Here is a 19,717-nt window from a genome sequence, read left to right as displayed (position 1 = left end):
TCTTTAAACATTCCAAACTTATTATAATTGAACTGTAAATTTTAAAGCAAGCAAGTGTTCCCTTTTTTAAAAACTACGACAGAAACTGAATACTCGTAGACTAGTCGTAAGTTCGAAACCTTTGGAATGTGTTTATTGTCAATATGCATGCATTTTCTTACCTACCTACTGATCTGGAAACGGATTGGAAAAGCGATCATATCCGGTGAAATATAAAAAATACACGAATGGTTTCTCTTTATGCTGTGAATAATTGTTATGTGCTTCAGTGACTCTTAGTTTTAGTCATATGTTTTATTTTTCTATATGGGTACGCAATAAGTGTGCAATATTTTACAACTCTTTCATACCCAGGATATCGTATCAAGTGAAGTGAGTAAAGGAACAAAGTACAATACATCAATGCAAGAGAAGGAAAACTAGAAATAAAACATTACAACCTAACTAACATAGATAAAAGTTTACAGCACAAAAAATCTTAATTCAAAATTTATTCCAAATACAATGAAAGCTATATATATTGGTGTAAAAATATTTATATGTATTACACAAAAAAGAAGATGGGTTAGAAAAAATCTACAGATATTTTATACATGTTAGGAGGTATTAGTGGTTAACCGTCGGTATACACATGGGATGACTGCAGGTAGGCGATGCAATGTTTATCATGGAATGCGTTTCGAGCGTCACAGCTAGTTCTAATCTCTAGGCGGACGCGCGCGCGGTCGTGCCGGCAAATAACTTCCGCACCAGTCGACTGCAGCCTAACGCCTCCTCTCACTGACGACACGGCGGCACATCCTGCCTGAACACACCATCCTCGTTTAATGTGCCATTGCAAGTTCTAGAAAGATTTCCATGTAGTAGTTATATCGGTGCTCATACATTTTTGTTATTTTCATCATGTATAGTATTCCAGATACATTTAAAAATACTTAACGAATTAGATTATAAATTTTAAAATGAAGTTAAAAGAGTATGAAATATTTGATTGCTTCATATCAGAATTTTAGTATTTAGTATTATACTTTTATGATCTGACCAGATCATAAATTTAGTATTATATAAGTACTAAATTTCTATCATTGTAATTCAATAGTTGACAATTTACAAGAGGAACAATTGTCATCTAAATATATTGTGAACATACTATGTAAACATTATGTTTGGAGGCAACATAGGCAATTTAATTAATTATGATATTCAAATAATCGTAAAAATAATTACTTACCTAAGTATAAAATGTGTTTCATAGAATACATATTTGTTTTCAAAAATTAAATATTGGTAGTAGGATAGGTTTTAAATTGTTACATTCTTATAGAAATAGGTTTCTGGTCATTTCGTCCTAAGCTAGGCGGTTCGAGCTACGAGAGTTTCGCAGATTGAAAGTCGAGAGTAAAGTCGTTCCCTCACAGTGGGCGCTTTGCAAGAGCGTGCAAGACGTGGCGCGTAGCGCACGCGCGGCGACACTCCGTGTGCCGCTGTCGCTGCAGCCGCTCATGCCACACTCCAGCAGACAACATAAGAGATCGCGATCGCGATAACCGGCTACGTCACTTACACACCTCCCACTTGAAATGCGATAAAAGTTCCAATAAACTTTGCAAGATATATGATGTGGTCAGTGAGTGGGATGCGGACGGCGAGGCACGTGGACAGGTTGCGGTGAGAGCGCGATGCGCGTGCCGCGTCCCGCGCGATGAGCGCGCGTCGCACGCCCAGCGCGCGCCACCGTCGCCTGCACGCGCTGCTTATGCTGCCATTAGTGATAAACATCGTGCGAGCACAGTGAGTAACTTTTTAATAATATACGTTACTGAAACTTTACTGTAAAATATAGAGATAAGTAAATATATTGTTCAGACTTTGTAGAATATTATATATGTATATATCTCTATTAAAACAACTTTTTAAGAAAGTCATTAAGTACCTATTAAGTAAATATTATAAATCTAAAATGCTAAAAAAATTATACGAATACGTGTTAATTGTTAATATTTATATTAACATTTTTTTTTATTTATATTTATAATTTTTTTATATAGTCATATAGGTTTTTATTTATTTCAAGATAAGTTTGTGCTCGATCCTACTTCATGTGACGGTAAGTGATAATAAAATTTAAAATGGACCTCGCTTATCCAGAAAATATCTACTGATAAGGAACTTTAAAAAGAAATTTACGTATTGTGCGATTGTTGTTTAACAGTAAACTAATGATATGTTACATCACGAATAAAATTTCATAAAGACGATAATAATGTGGGGTAACATTTTTAACTAGCAAATATTTGCGGCATCCGCAAAGACATACCGTCGGCCGTCGGCAAGTAAGTAGGCGGCGCGGCTCGGTGCACCGCCACCAGGAACCGCCGCAAATATTCCCGCTTTGATTGTTGCCGCTTTTCATTTCTGTGCGAATTGAATTTGTCGACTGACACTGACTGTAGCTACGGGATTCCATAAAGATATTTGAAAAGCATTCAATTATAATTATTAAATTTATCTGCCTGCCAATAAGAAAAAAAAAATTTATTTTATAATTTTTTATAGGTGAAAAAGAATTGTTGTCGTTGTATCGTTATATTCCATAAAAAGTATGATGGTATTTATTCATGGTATTTAATCTTAAAAAATGTTTATTTAACAATAAATTTAATTTATCTGTACACTTATCAATTTTAGAGTGCATTCATTAATGATCAGCAGTGGACAGTAGACGGTTAATATGATGAAAACGATGATTAACTCCACCTTTTTTACCAAATATTATTTGTAATGTGATCAATAAAAATTGAATAGATGAATACATTTAATATTTCTTCGATTTTTGACGTTTTTAATGCTTTTTTTTTCTTTTAGTTTTTATAATAAATCGATGGTATTTTTATTATTTTGATAATGAGGAGTAAAATATCCATATGAATAATTTATTTTATCACAGCACATTTAATTAAAGAAGAATAAAATTTAAAAAAGTAACGCGTAAACGTAACTACGAAAACAGAAAATATATTCTTATTAATTTTCATACATATTTAGAGCATAGATTTATTTTACAACATAAGCATACATTAAGAAAGGACATGTGTAGAGTTGCGGGCGACAGTTATTTATTAATGATTTATTTTTTATTAAATTAGAATAGCAGATAAAAAAAAAATAAGGCAGGAAAATAAAATAAAAATATAAATAATCGCGTATGTAATCGATAATCTCGTTACATGGATATTTACCATTTTTTTTGTATTTTACACGACATATTTATCAATTTTGAACAAATTTTGATAATTTTTTACAGTTGGTAGGTTTAACTTTCGTGTTGGACTTACACTAATTTTGTTAAGATTGAGATGGATTATTATAATGAATATCATATTAAATTTATTTATATAGCTAGAATTGATAGTGTGCATCAAATCACAAGACAATTAGTTAAACAGAATAAGCAGAACTTTACAAGTTACTACCAGGAAAGGCAAATAAGCTTACGAACTGTTGAAATGTATCAAGTACGTAATCGCCGTTGATACCTTCTTATGGATTACAACCACCTACATAGAATTAGACGTAACAGATTATACTGTGACTGTAGAAGTTGTATTAAACATATATGTATGTATTAATAATATATGTATATAAAATAATATTATAATTGTGAAAGTGAATTTGTTTGTTTCTTGCCTTATAGCGCCTTAACGGCTTCACCAACCATTATGAAATTTGATATACACGTATTATATGAGATGGAAAAGAATATAGACTACTTTTTATAAGTAAGTGTCCCGGTAAGCGACATGTCCAGTCGCGTGAGCGAAGTTGCGGGTAAAAACTAATAGCGAATATTTTGTTAAGTTATCACATTTTTTCAGCAAGAAGACGTAAAAGATTTGAATTATCAATATATTTCGTAATTTCATACTTACTCTAGGTAGGTATACCAAAATGTCCCTAGTTCATCAGAGGGAGACTTTGTACAAAAGTATTTTGGGACAAAAACCCCACTTGTGTTTCTGCTGATAAGTAGCTGTGATTGGCAATGTTTCGGTTTAAAGGGTATGGTAGTGAAGTTACATGATACGCAAGCACAATACCATAGTCCTCAGGAATTATATGCATGGGAGGAACCACGGGCGCCACAGTGTACTTTGTGATGTCATATCTATAGGTGACGGATATCACTTTTCGTCAGGATGGTCGTCTATTTGTTTGGTATTGATATTCTAAGCGTCATAAAAATATCATTTTAATACGACAAATATAATTATAGTGTAAAAAATGTTATAATGACAGAATCGAGCGTGTGTCGGCGGCAGACCGTCTTGAAAACGTGACTCACACCGTGACACGGATACTAGACGGGTACGACATCCGACTGAGACCCAACTTCGGTGGTAAGCAACGGCAGACTATAATAATAAGTACTTTATAATTTAATTTAAGTCTTACCCATTAGAAACAGTATCTAAGTTTTGTATTAATATACGTACTGTTGATTCTACGTCCTCAAGAAAAAACATGGTTTTAGCTATTAAAAGTAGCTTTAAAATGTTTTTGTCTAATTATGGAAAAGAACTATATATATATATATATATATATATATATATATATATATATATATATATATATATATATATATTTCTTTTTAATAGTTAGACATATTATTTTATAATTATATTATAATTTATAAAAGTTAAGAGTATTAGAATATTGACATTACCTCATAGCAAAATAGGTAACATTTGGGTAAAACTTTGCATAATAACGTAGTTTTGTATCAATAAATAAATTCCTATACAATATTGTACTATGTGTAACTAAGAGTTGTTTAAACTATTATATATAACTATATAAATTCCTTACATATAACATGCATATCATGATTAATGTTTGCGTAATCTGATATTTGTGTGTATACATAGACCTAACGTAACGAACTACCGTAATTTCGAGTTGGTAGTTGAGAGTGCAATATGAAAATATTGCAATATTCACTCGACAAATAAACGTAGGTAATCTCAGAAATATCATTCCTCGAGTAAGATGTATGTTCCTACAAGTTATTGCAAGCCATGAACCATAAAGATTCAATATTGTATTGAATTTAGTAGGTAAACGCGGTGATTTGTCAGCGGTTTGTACTTGGCATAATAACGTCGACATATGGCTGCTTGGTTGCATAAAATATTATTGCTTTTCAGGCGATCCTTTGTTTGTGGGGATGGATTTGACGATTGCTAGTTTTGACGCGATATCTGAAGTTAACATGGTAAGTTATTTACAACTATAAGTAGTTACTGTTACTATACATACTGTTTTTATACCTACCTATAATTTATTAATGATTTCTTAAAAAAGGTTCTAAATTCATCTGAATTTTTTGCGTATAGATTTATTTTTATATCACTGAGGTGGCAAACAAGCATACGACCCACCTGATGATAAGCGGTTACCGTAGCCTATGAACGCGTGCAATACTAGGGATCGTACGTGCGCGTTGCCGATGCGTAGAAACTTTTTTATTCTTTTTTTTGAAGTACTTCATGCTGTAACCTTTTGAAAAAATTTCGACAGGGAGCTATATTTACAGCTATTATATAGCACAATATTTAAAAATTCTTTATGTTTATTTTCCCATTTTTATCTTATTTTCTTGCGGACAAAATCTTAAATTATTTACCTTGGAAATAATTAGGTTTGTCAACTTAATTTCCGATGAGCCAAGGGTGGCTGAACAACACAGTTACAACTAAGAAAGTCACTGTTTCGTTTATTTATTTACAATAATTATTTTTCAAACGTTCAAGTAGTATGTATTTGTTTTGCGAAACCTTTTGTCAGCATTCTTATATTTTTATACCTTTTTAAAATATAAACAATAGATATCGGTTCACTTAATGAAAAGTAAAAATCGCTGTCTATATTTATAACCAACATGAAGGCCCAAACAGAGAAACATTTTATGCAAAAGTTAAGTTGCATGCATACTCAGGATTTTGCCTTCAAGCAGGTTGAACTTGCATATGTATGTTTTGGTTTGTATATCCCTTTCGGCGTGAGTTGTAAATTTATAAAATTCTAAAACCGCGCGCAATTCATTTTTACGCACGAAGCTGAAATAACATGATAGTGAGATTCTAAACCAGCCAATAAGAAATCATTTTAGCGGTTAGGTGGTGCAGAAGTCTCGTGCGTGCCGGCAAGATGGCTTGGCTCCTAAACACGAAAATATATTTAATCTGAAAGAAAAAAATCTTGGGTCTGAAAGGGATATAGTATAGATAATTACTGCATGACGTAACGTCATTTATGTCTGTAGACGATGGTTATTAAATTCTATCAGATGGACTATCAATTAGTTTGCTACTCCAATTTGTATAAAATAAGTCACCACAGGACGTAACAGATGTACAGTCACATATCGAAGTACAGTAATGTACCTATATATGCTATTTTACGATTGGATAGGTAAGACCATGGAAATGTCATCCTGGGGAAGTAATACAACTCTATCAAGTAAAAAATATAACAATACGTAAACGTCGGAAACATTGTATATAATTCTAAAATAATGAATAATCATGCTTTGTCTACTAGATCTTTTAAACAATGGGCTATGAAGAAGTGCTGACATCTTTAAATATTTTGAACCTAACAATGTTGGAATTACTTTTTTTTAACCTTAATAACTATTATTCTGTTTCCTTAATTGTCGCCAGTACATCTTGAGATCCGCTGAGGATGTTTTTGGGTCACGAAGGAGTCTGTTGTCGAGCAGATTGTCCATCGTAATTCATTAAGCTTTTAATAGCATCAAAAAGAGAGCAAGGCCGTCACTTGACATACATCGAGAGTCGCCGGTGGTTGAGGGGCGGTGTGCTGACTCCGCCAATCGATGCTTGCCTTTAAATTCTACGGCCACGCCACTCGCGGCTTCCTAGAGGTCACCGCCCACTCATGTAGTTTATATTCCTACTAAATACATTATATACTATACCTATTTACCAGTCTAGGCTATATGTACCAGTAGGGTCAAACCCATATTTTATATGACTGAAATGAAACACTACCTAAATGTTGACGCGTTCAACGGCAGCGATCTGGAAGATTTACGCTTATATGTTCAATGGAACGATATACAATGGCCTGATTAACCTATATATTATAGTGTATGTCTTATTTGTAACTAGTTAACTTTTTTACGAATGATAATGAAATGATAAACTCCGCCTACGTTATCGATATACCTTAGTGGGACATCAGCAAGGGATGATAGGTCAGTTAACCCATTGTGATGAATTTACTGAGAATTAATCATCAAAGTTTCTAAAGAGGATCGTAGGTCGACTTGATAAAGTGTATGGAGGTTAGTAATATAAGCTAACATTGGAGTTGTTACTAACAACCTCATTTAAGCTCAGGTTATCGAGTTTTCTAAGTGTCGCCGAAGATAATGATGACAGATTTATTCGCCATAATATAAAATGATATCAATATAATAGTAAAAGTAACTCACGTCACCTAACTTTATTTATGTTTTGTTTTTGTTAGAACGTAATAAGTTATCAACTTCTAAATAATAATAATAATTTTATCACCAAATCTTCTAAAATCTTGTTAATCTTTATCCAAAAAAGTTACAAGATCTTATGATATGAGTACTGAGTAGAGACTACGTTATTTAGAAGGAATATTCATGATATCCCACAAATTTGTCACACAGTGAAATATCACAGATATTAGAGTTACTTTTATATTGAATGTTTATGATTCTATTAGTTTTTTTTTTCTATCCAACATATGATTGATGTTACACCACAGGAATTTTTTTAACTCATTCTTCAATTATTTGTATTTTTATACAATTTATATTTATCGTTGTATTTATTACTTTAATTTTTTTTAAACTGTACTAACTAATCTCTTTATATTCGCAAGATTTTTTTTTGGTTTTTTAATAAAATAAATAACAATGATCATGCATACTAACTAAATAATAATAATAAAAATATTTGACTCTACATACATACATACTTTACCATGGGGATAACACGTTTTCCTCTAGTTAATGTGAAAAAAATTTCTATTTAGCGATTAGTAATAACTAATCGCTAAATTAATAAAATAAAGCTACATAAAAAAGATATTTAATATACGAGGTTTTAAATGTCTTCTCTATTGCAGGATTACACGATCACACTTTATTTAAATCAGTATTGGAAAGACGAAAGATTAGCTTTCGGTCTCGCAGACGAGGTTTTGACCCTATCAGGAGACTTCGCCGACAAGATTTGGGTTCCAGACACATTTTTTGCTAATGATAAAAATAGGTTAGTAATCTTAGTAATATAATATGAAGTCGGTTAAAAATTGTAACTAAAACATGTCTGTAGATGAGAAATATTTGAGAAAAATTTATATAAAGGATCTTAATAAGAGCAGTTAAAGCCAAAACAATAATTATTGTTCTGGCATAAGCAAAAATTTCTGCACCAAATTAAATGTAACTTTTACGGTTGTATTTCTGAAGGTCTAACTTAAAAATTAGTATATGTAATTCAGAAGGAGTATACTTCATTAGTTTTCTTACTTCTAAAATCTACTTGTACGAAGTTGCGGCGAAATAGCTCCATAATATCTATATTGATGTTTTAATTGTTTTTTACTTTGTGATAAAACTAAAATGTATTAGAATTTATTTTAATGGCTATTTCTAAATATTTTTTCTTAGTAATGTGCTTTCGTGGCATAAAAAACGATACTGTTACAAGTATTTTCAACTGTGTGTTTATAAATCAATCGATCAGTTTCTATTCTTATATACAAGTACAAATATAACATTGTATTGTATAGATATTGTATAGCTATGTAACATTTAAATAATTTCATGGACAATCTTTCGGTTTTCTTCTTTAGCTTCCTGCATGACGTGACTGAGCGCAACAAGCTGGTGAGGCTCGGCGGGGACGGCAGTATCACCTACGGGATGCGGTTTACCGCTACCCTGGCATGCATGATGGACTTACACTACTACCCACTCGACAGCCAGAACTGCACCGTCGAGATTGAGAGCTGTGTGACTCATACACTTGTATAGATCATCAGGCCGAGCTTCCACAGTTGATTTGCAAACGAATCCGTCTGATCTTTGTAGTCCCTTCCTCACTTGCTTTGCAACATAGACTTATTTTATATCTCGTACACATTTTTTAAGGTTATATCGGAGAACGATGTAAAACAACGTAATTTTATTTATAAATTGGCGCTTTCGAGAATCTAATGATTTTATAACTATTTATTTTTATTTTAAGTTAATTACTTCTAAAACTATTTCCTTCGTATATTTTATACATGATATTCAATTGTTGGCGCATTGTCACTAAATCGAATTTTACGTTAAAAGCTTTCTGGCATTAATTTGCTTGATATAATTTCTGCGGAGAGTAGGTATTGCGCTCAAAAGAATTCCCGCCTTTGTCCGCTTATATATAACAATATTCATACGAGCTTCAGTTCAAACATTTAGATTTATGGATAGTATACCTACAAGTACGAGTAATTCATAACTCAGCTTATATCTACTTAATAATTTTAAAATAAAAAAAAAATCAATTAAACGATTTATATAAATTAATTTTATACTGTGGTCTCTGCGACGATACATACCTATCTACATAATAAAGAAATTATTATTTCGAGTATATTTTATGTCCTTTGCTTGAATATATGCAGATACTTTTTGATTCGGAGTAGAATTTAAATAAGAAAAAAGTAAATTGCCAGTATATTTAGATTGTAATCTGAATACTTGTGAAGAATGGTATGTGATAAAATTGTGGATCGTCCTTTGACCACTGGGTGTGGTATCAGCATGCTAACTATGCTCTTCATATACAGATGGTTATACTGTGTCGGACGTGGTGATGTACTGGAAGGAAACGCCGGTGCGAGGAGTTGAAGATGCTGAACTGCCACAGTTTACTATATTAGGTCACGAAACTAATGATAGAAAGGTAAATATTATATATATACTTTTTTATGTTTAATTTACCTATATACAACTTTACACATAAAGTAAAAGAGCTCAATATAACTTAGTAGAAACGGCATAATAACAATAATTGAGACATTAATGAAACTTCAAAATATTTTATTGAAGAAATAATATTATTTAAGGGAGTGTTCAATCAGTAAAATAGAATAAAGAAATATGTTAAAAACAACAAAAAATAAGTTTCCTGTATTAAGTTTATTGTTAGAATTAGAATCAAAAGAAGGTAGTCACTATGGTATTTGGAGATTTGTGCCTAGTTACATATATTTTAGTAACCAACTATTAGTTATTTTAGGATTATTATTTGAATTAAGTTTTGAACGTTCCAGGAGAAGTTGGCGACGGGAATATATCAACGGTTATCGCTCAGTTTTAAGCTACGTAGAAATATTGGCTACTTCGTGTTCCAAACGTACTTGCCGAGTATATTAATCGTGATGCTATCGTGGGTGTCTTTTTGGATTAATCACGAAGCCACATCTGCTAGGGTTGCTTTAGGTAAGAATATAATTTTAAATTTTTGTAAATAAAATAAGAATTGGAAGACACAATTGAATATTTTTTTTAATGGGTGATAATGGAATAGTAACCCCGCTCGCGCTATTGGTTTATGCTGGCGGGACACCAGTGAGGGATGACAGATGATGATGAAAGCAGGTCAGTTAGCCCATCGTGATGAATTTCACTAGAATTAACCATGATGGTTTTCAGGGGGAACCGCGTGGAGGTCGACCTGATAGGATGTATTGCTAGCAATGGATCAGTTAGACCCCATTAGTAACAATCCCTTATCCGTGTGGTCCCAACATAGAATAAGCCACTTCTTCCTTTTCCGTGGGTGTACATTAAGGGAGGGCAAGGGATGGGCAGTAGCGCCCCTCTTAAAACATTTCCAAAACCTAATTGCGGTTGCCAATATGCCTGCCAAGTGTAGCAACTTTTGGCAAAACCCCCATAGGGGGAGGCTTATGTGGACAGTTAAGGACTGATACGATGATATGATGAGACAATTATGTTCTAATATAGTTGGATGGATGAACCATAGATTATCCATAGAGTAACAATAGTCATATTGTCACTCTATGGACACACATATATCACATCACATTGAGTAATGACTCTAAATAAAACTAATATCTGTATATACTGTGTATTATATATATTCTATATATTTTTATCATAAATGAAGTTAACAGATATCAAAAACAACAACAAAACTTCAGGTATAACAACGGTTCTGACGATGACCACGATCAGTACTGGAGTGAGGAGCAGTTTGCCTCGCATTTCATATGTGAAGGCTATCGACATTTACCTAGTTATGTGTTTTGTGTTCGTGTTTGCGGCATTGCTCGAGTATGCGGCCGTGAATTACACATACTGGGGTGCGAGGGCGAGGAAAAGAGCCAAGTTAAAAAATCGTGATCAGATGTCCACCAGTGCCAGCGTGGAGAAAGATTTAAAATTATCTACAGGTAATACATTAATTTATTGTATTTAGATATCTCTATCTTTTAATTCACAAAAAATATACTGATTAATAAATTTATAAATATGGTTGTTATGTTAGTGTGGAACTTAATAACATTATATTTAATAGTAATATGTGAACCCAAAGAATTGGGATAAGGACAGAAAAATGACGATGATGTTTAACAAACGTACAAACTTCTTCGATGATTTAATATTTATAAGCAGAAAGAAGGCGATAAAAAATCTAATAATTTTATAGAGGTTTAATATTTTTAATATACATAAAATATTAAAAAAAAAAAATCTAATTCAAGTTGTAACTTCCTTTCATCTAGCTAGAATCTTGATAAAAAAGATATCGTGCGCTGAACAACAATAAGAACGAACTTGAATAAGGAAAAAAATAAAAGAAGAAATAGAACTAAAATCTATCACGTACCTTTGTTGCAGGTTCCCGATCTCCGGAAGAAATCATAGCACTTCGTGAATGCACAAGCAGTGCTGGCAGAGTGTCGCCCTTGCTAGGCCTACGGTCGAAACCACTACCAACCTCTGCTGGAGCACCGCCCTCTTTGAGGCTGCAGCGGGAGCACACACATCTGCGATATAGGACACGACCTCATTCTAGAAATTCAAGAAGTTAATATATAGAACCTATTTTTTTAATAATGCTCACAAAATAAACTCGAATCCAAAGGCAAAACGGGTCGCTGAAACACAAATCTTTATCAAGTATATTTTTACCAAGATTTTGTACTTATCGAACTTAATTTTTAAATACTAAATTTGCATTTTCCAAGTTGAAAACTATCCAATTTCCATAGAAAGTCTTCACTTCTTTTTAATTATTGAAAGAGTTTAATGAATAAATCAGGGAAAAGAAAAATATTCGAAATTACTTATAATTTACTTAGGAATAAAAAATACCTAATCTTTCACTATGTAAAAAGAACTTTCATTTTATATTTGATTAGCAACTCGCTCCGGCTTCGCATGAGTACTTTATAGAAAATATAAAATAGTCTATGTTACTCCAAGAAGATGTAGCTTTCGAAAAAAGTGGTCGAGAAGTTTTTGAGTTAAATCGTATTTAATCAATCATCTTTCCTCGTTATACATAATATTAATTTACATTGATACACACAATTGATAATTAATTGATACACCTAAACTTTCGGACACCCCTCACCATCAAATCGAATGCCATCGCAGATTTTTTTGTAGATCTATATAAGATACACAATTTCACCATACATTATTTTGTTATATCTCAAAGAGTTTAGTCAGCGTTTTCGTTGAAAGTTGTTCAAACCAGACGGCTTGTTTTTTTCCGACACATCCAACAAATATCGTTATATTTTAGCCAATGTATACAAAAAAATAACAACTTATATAGTAAAACCTTTCCCGAGAACAATATCCATTGATGAAAACAGCATGAAAATCGGTGTAGCAGTTTTTGAGTTTATTGCGAACAGACAATAAGACAGACGCGGCGGAGGACTTTTTTTTATAATATGTAGTGATGTAGTTATGGCTCAATAATTATAAATCCTTTAGAGTTTGCTTGCCTTACAAACTTATATAATTACAACTTATATAATTTTTAGTTATATTTTAGACCAAGAGTCAACTAATTTGTAATAATATGTATTCATATATGCATTTTTTTCAGATGGTTCTACAAGTAAACCTAAGATGATACACGCTCTTCGTCGAGGTGCTACAGTGATCAAAGCATCGATGCCCAAAATAAGAGATGTGAATGTAATTGACACCTATTCCCGTGTCGTGTTCCCTGTTTGTTTTCTCGTTTTTAATGCAGTGTATTGGGTATTTTATATATTCGATTGAAATTCTTTTGTGAATCATGTGACGAGGGCAGGTTATAAAAAAATATTTGCTTAAACTGAATCGATCAGATGATACTTTCGGAGTTATGGCGGAGCAAAAACTTTGTCGGTAAAAGCAATAAGAATTTTACGATTCTAATGAAATTATTTATAAATTCACAAATAAGAGTGATTAGTGATGAATATTTATTTCCTTAAAGTGTTCATCGGATAAATGAACACCTCCTGTGAGTCGAGCTATGCCTACGAATATTTTTGTATATTTAAATATGAGTACCGAATCGAATAACGTGTGATTGAATATGGTGTGCCAAAACAATATACGAACCAACGTTTTTGTCACAATATGTTTAGTATTTAGACTTAAATGTAAGTAGACAATAGAGCATATCGAATGTTTACAATATTATTAAAGCTGCCATATTGTATGGAACAAGGGAAATATGAAAGGATGAATGCTTTTAATATCTTAATTAAGTCAGTGAAATATAATTAAGTAGTTAACAATTTCAATTTCGATCAATGAATTTATAACTAAAAATTTACTACTAGCGATAATATATAGAACTAAACTATTTGTCTGCGGTGCAGTAAATTTAAGTAATAATTGAAAGTAAAAGCCCCATTATCAAAACTTGTAATTCGACAAATCTTCCTAGGTTATTCTTATTTATTATATGTGTAAATTAGATGTTCATATTCGTTGTACATAATAAATATGTAATAGAATGAACGTCTCAAATGAAGATGCAGTAGTAGTAAATTGATATTAGAAAAATGATTGCAAGCCAATAGCATAACATGAAGGAACATTGTATAAATAAAGTTTATTATGTAGAAAAGTGTTTCAATTCTTTAATAATTTTTTTTTATACAACTTAGAATGGAAAACAGGCTGACGGCCCACCTGATGCAAAGTGGTAACCATCGCCTATAGACATGAGCAATACAATGGACATAACAGAGTATACTGTTTCGCTCATGATACCCCCCATGCGTTGCCATTCCTGAGGACTCAGGTGTTATTCCTCTGTACCTAGTAAATTCGCGTCATATCCCACCCTTCAAACTGAAACACAGCCATGCAAACATAACTGCTTCATGGTTGAAACACGAATGGGACAGAGGTACCTAAGCAATCGACTTTTGTACAAAGTCTCCCATTGGTTATTATATATTATAAATATCATTACTACTATTTTGATTTTTAAATAAGTACAAATTCGACCATCATATAATGGAAACATTTGATTATATAGAAGTGCTAGCTTTTGCCCGCGGCTTCACTCGCATGTAATATTCGATTTAGTTGTCGTGTTATAGTCTACTTTTCCGTGGGAATTTTCTTGCGGTACAAGTAATTTATGCGCAATGCTAGTATATTATATGCATTTCCCTGTAAGAATATCATATCGCAAACTAAATTTTAATAACCCAATTTATTGGCTAACATAGAAATAAAAATCTATTAGAAGATTAAAAGTATGTAGATATGTATATGATACAAAATCCTCATTGTATTTTTTTGTATGAAATAGATATCAAATAAGTATTAGTATTGTATATAAGGATTTTGCATTTTAGTCCATAACAGCGAAGTCGAGTCAAAAGTTAATTACATATATATTTCTGGTTCAATAATAGATATATTAGTGAACCAGAAATATATATCGGGGATACACATCAGTAATTAATCAGTTAGAATGAAATTTGCAAGATAATTTACTCGTTTTCAAAAACATATATCAGTATCACGTTTCCAATTTAAAACAGACGTTTTAACGCAGAAAAAAATGTGGATAAGTAGGTATGTTAGATTGGAAGAAACTAGACATCTCTAGAGTGCTTATCTTGAAAATATAAAAAAAAATATTTGTCACTTATTAGATACTACCAGTATTATAAATAACAAGAATTAATGTAGAGAATTACTTAAATTACAAAATAGTAAATCTTAATATTAAATTCGAAGTGCCATCTATCCTTTCTCATAATCACTAGAAAGAAAAATTGGAAAATTCACAGTGGGAGATTGCACAAAAAAGCTACGACTAGGTAGACACCTATAACTACTAAGATGATGTGCTACTAAAATGTACTTGACGTAGATACGTCGAATACATTTTAGTAGCACAAGTTTGAAGTCGTACCGCCACCTAATGATAAATCGGAAAACTGCAAGGATCAGTTGGAAAAACTTAGTTCTGCTTTATACAACTTCAATATGCTTGTTGTACATAGTTATTATTGTAAGTGATAGACGAGTATATATAGTGTAAGTATATTATCATTCTAATTTTAGATGTTATGCAACAGGCGGCGTTATTGAGTATTTGGAGCATATATAAAGGCTATGAAGGTGGTAGATTAGTTGCTAGGTATTTGGTCCAAATTTGACCATATATTATAATTAAAATATTATACGACTCAGCTAAGAACTTCCATAAATTTATTTTTTTCAAAGCAAAGGCCTTTCGTCATTTATTAACACAAGAAAATGATATATTAATTTTAATTTCTTCCCTGAGAGGTTCTGTTGGGTGATTATGTAGCCTTATAGTTGGATTATAGATAAAAAATGTCGAAGAGATCAAAATATCAGGTCAATTCACCTATATTTATAAGCACTTCATCTATTTTCATCGGGCGTTATTCACAGTAGTCGATACAAAACAAATGATGAAGAGTGTTGAAACGGATTTATATACAGGAGCAAGGCAGCAGGGGCGGTGGGCTCCATTCATCGACGAGGCGCAGACTGCGCGGGGGCGCAAGGGGGGTGTGCGCGGAGGGGCGGCCGAGGTTCCAGCTCACCTAGTATCCATTAGTCTCGCGAACAGGACACATCAGATGCGCCAGTAGCTTACCATAAAGCAAAATATCTTACCAAGCAGGCCACCTAAAAAGAACAAGTGAAGTAACATTCGGGAACATTCAGTGTCATAAAGTGACGTGCTTTCGGAAAAACCAAGTAAAGACGCTAATGTTTTGGTGATTTGTGAACCATAATCTAGCAAAGATACTGTCACATCTATTGGATTGAGGTAGGTAGGTACCAAACATAATGTGTATTTCTGAATATATATGTATCAGAATATAACATTTCCATTCTTTCGTGAAATCTTTCTTAATTTAAAGCGAGAAATTATGTGATTATGGTACTGATACCTTTTACATGGATGTCAATCTGCTTCCGCAATTTTGCCATAAGAAGATGCTAAACATAGTATTTGGGGTAAAAATGGCATTTGACGTCGTAAAATTGAATTTCATGGTCAGGCCCGTGGGCGGCAGGAGGTGCCGAGTTTCGGGTTCCAAGAGGGCGCGAGGGGGTAAGGAATAGGTGCGCGGGGGCGGGCGTGGGCGCAAGCCTCCGCGCAGTTCACCCCCCGTATTGATCGCTCAATTTTCATACGTATTCGCAAAATTTTGTTATAATTTTCAAAAATATTTCCCTGTTATTTATTTAATATTCGAATGCAGTTGTATCCAAAACTTCTATGGTTTAAATGTTTTTTATACCATAAAATATCTCTCTGATACTTGATTTTTAAAGTAGATACTACAAATATATATATCATATACATAATTCCGACAGATATTTGTAGATAATTGTCTATCGTCGATACCTACTAAGAACTTTAACATGTTTATACTAGGTAAGTATCTATTTATATTATGTAAACATATGATTTTACAAAATATGACATTCACTAGATACATTTCGCTAACATAATTATTTATTTGGCACACCCATGGGGGAAGTGTTTATATTATTATTATAAATTCCTCTTACATGTTAAAATACCTGAGAATGATCGTATGTCTTTTAATTTTCGTATCTAGTATTCGTATTTGAGTAGATAATAAATATCAAATTACTAAGTATTCATGCAAATCCTTACTAATATTATAAATATGAAAGGGAGTCTGTTTGTTTGTTATCTCATAGCTCTTGAATGAATTACTTTGAAATTTGGCATATACGTACTATATGGGATGGAGAAGGGAAATAGACTTCTTTTATCTCGGTCAGTCGTTACTTTTTATGCGATCAAAAATATCTCAGGCACGCAGACAAAGTCGCAGGTAAAAGCTAGTAATTTATAAAAATAAATTAGTATTTACAAATATAAGTAAATGTACTTCCTAATATTATAAATGTGAAATGAGTTTTCTCATTTTATAAACACAACCTTTTAGCTCCTTAATGTCTCAAGTAATAATAATCGGCATATACTTTATCTTATATACCCATAGTGTTCAGGATGGAGAAACAATCGGTTGAACGAACATCGAAACTTACGGCTATACATCGTATTATTTGAAACTAAAATTACATTTTAATATATTACTAAATTTAAACTTTAATATATAACTAACTAAACTATTACATAAATAGATAATAAGTATAGTTAATAATACCTAAAACAACAATTGTCTATAACCATTAATGTAATTATCTAGCACGCTTGAATTTTTCTATTATTTATTTTTATAACTAAAGAAAAATAATAGAAAAATTCAAGCGTCGAACGTTTATAGCTAAGTAGCACCGTCAATATATCGCTGCCGCTACCATATAAACTTTATACATATGTAATGTTATATTTTTAACTGTCAGTTTAAAACGATGTTTGTTGGATGATAGCATGCTATTAAATGGGGCAGAACATAATTATCTTCATTACTACAAAAATGTAACATACTATCAATAATATCTCTATTGTTAAAAGATTTATAAGCACTCATTATATTTTAAAGCTATAATAACTAGTCAGGGTCCCATTCGCGTCACAGCCGCTCATTACTAAGGGCCCCGAATTGGTTCCGAAACTAGTCGAGTTTTCTTGATTACACAATGTAATTACACGTAAGTTAAACCGACAGATATTACATTAAAATAATATTTCTAGCAAATAAATTTATTTCAATTATAATTAACATATATTTTTAAAACTTAAGTATAATTATGATTTTGTAATAGTAAGTGACAAAATCCGCAGTCTGGATTCACATGTTGAATCAAGAATGTTAACATCTACCTTTATTACGTTTAATTACATATTTAGAATATTAATATAGTTACGATCATTAATTGAATCTCATGATCTCTTATATCATTACCTAATCTATTTTTAAACAAATATTTTTAATAACATATGTATGAATCTTTACGTGACAAAGCAATTTGCCTTATGTGTAAACGCTCGATTTCCGAGTTAAGTTTGTATTTAAAACGGTATAATAAGTTTATATATCCATCAGCATTTAGACTGTCTCTGATTTACATGCAAGGTCTTAGCTGACCTAACTGCGTAGAATGCGCCGTTCTCTGCGTGGTGAATGAAAATGAGATCAACAAGTAGCCTACGGGATGGCTACCGAACGCGCATGCGCCCCGATATCCTCACAACATGGCTGCTAAAAAGCTCGTCACTAATTTGGAATCGTAAATTGTTTATTACCTTATATTTTTATAGACATTTAATTGTGCCGGTGATACGTGAAATAACTAAATAAAACAAGAGTTAATTTATACGAATAAACAAGAGGAAAGTTGTAAGTCGGTAGATATAACTTTGTGGGGCGGTGTCAACCTAGTACCTGTTATGGACTTTTATTTTTAATAGAGTATGATAACATACAATATAATAAGTTAATTGAAATGTTTTCAGGCAGATTTAGAAAAATAGCTAAACTAATAATACAATATAATATAAGATACCTCCGAAAGGAACAGATCCACATGTAGCCACAGAGTTATTTCAATAACGTTAAATCACAAATTTATTTCTAAATCGGGTTTTATTTTAATGGTAAAGGAAGTCTAAATATAAAGTGAGTTATTTGTATATTGTATAAAATCTGCCTCACCTGGCACACTATAGTACGTTACTGGGGGGCTATTGTAACGCACTTACCTCTATAACAAATACGACACGGCGTCATCTGTACAGGGAAGGGCAGGTTCTATAGTGGCATTATTATTTTTAGGGTTCTGTACAAGAAAAGTACAAAAGAATCCTTATGGTGAGATTTTGCTCATCCGTCCAACTGTCCGTTTTGCACAGTGCTATGTCTCAGCGAGTATCAATGAAATCGAGTTGAAATTTGAAATAGTTTTAGGTATTGTTGGCCCATATTATAAATTGATAATTGAATTTATTTTATTTTGTTTGCTGAGGGGCTCAAAAGTTATACTTAAAAATGGAAAACGGAACTACTTATCCAAGTATAGCAACATTTGAAAGCGCTTAATTTGCACATTTTGTTAACAAAATATTTTTTTTATTTTTATAGCACTAATTATCGCGTTATGATTAGAAAATGT

The 19,717-nt window shown here is 32.2% G+C and overlaps 2 protein-coding genes across 5 annotated transcripts in view; both read left to right on the top strand.

Moving 5' to 3' along the window:
* The first annotated feature begins 1,349 nt into the window (after window positions 1-1,349).
* Window positions 1,350-14,185, top strand: LOC113523488 (gamma-aminobutyric acid receptor subunit beta-like). Of its 2 annotated transcripts, XM_031907565.2 has the most exons (10): window positions 1,350-1,791; window positions 4,297-4,397; window positions 5,205-5,272; window positions 8,188-8,333; window positions 8,920-9,077; window positions 9,901-10,016; window positions 10,387-10,555; window positions 11,281-11,532; window positions 11,981-12,169; window positions 13,206-14,185. In XM_031907565.2, exons 1-10 carry the CDS (start codon window positions 1,703-1,705, stop codon window positions 13,382-13,384), a joined length of 1,467 nt encoding a protein of 488 aa, XP_031763425.2. In that variant the 5' UTR covers window positions 1,350-1,702; the 3' UTR covers window positions 13,385-14,185. The 2 variants fall into 2 exon arrangements, with proteins under 2 accessions (XP_031763425.2, XP_052751652.1); XM_052895692.1 differs by lacking the exons at window positions 1,350-1,791; window positions 4,297-4,397 and adding an exon at window positions 6,723-6,946 and having other exon boundaries at window positions 5,251-5,272.
* A 2,003-nt stretch (window positions 14,186-16,188) lies between these two features.
* The window catches only part of LOC113509130 (low-density lipoprotein receptor-related protein 4), a 35,687-nt gene continuing 32,158 nt past the window's right edge, over window positions 16,189-19,717 (top strand). The window contains exon 1 of one of the 3 annotated variants that reach the window (XM_052895610.1): window positions 16,189-16,427. The gene's annotated coding sequence lies outside the window, so the exon portion shown is untranslated. Of the gene's footprint in view, window positions 16,432-17,023; window positions 17,043-19,717 lie in introns of those variants that run through there. The other 2 variants (XM_052895608.1, XM_052895612.1) reach the window with 2 other exon arrangements.

The sequence above is a fragment of the Galleria mellonella genome, unplaced genomic scaffold, assembly GCF_026898425.1.
Source record: "Galleria mellonella isolate WM207_F2 unplaced genomic scaffold, CSIRO_AGI_GalMel_v1 utg300, whole genome shotgun sequence".
NCBI classification, from domain to species: domain Eukaryota; kingdom Metazoa; phylum Arthropoda; class Insecta; order Lepidoptera; family Pyralidae; genus Galleria; species Galleria mellonella.
The sequence above is the reverse complement of the archived record's forward strand: the minus strand, read 5'-3'. Positions and strand labels throughout refer to the sequence as shown.

Excerpts from the sequence above, each read along its gene's own strand:
- LOC113523488 (XM_031907565.2), top strand. The coding sequence starts at position 1,703 with ATGAGCGCGCGTCGCACGCCCAGCGCGCGCCACCGTCGCCTGCACGCG. Across the intron at positions 8,334-8,919 it reads TTTGCTAATGATAAAAATAG|CTTCCTGCATGACGTGACTG; the intron begins GTTAGTAATCTT and ends TTTCTTCTTTAG. Across the intron at positions 10,017-10,386 it reads ACGAAACTAATGATAGAAAG|GAGAAGTTGGCGACGGGAAT; the intron begins GTAAATATTATA and ends TGAACGTTCCAG.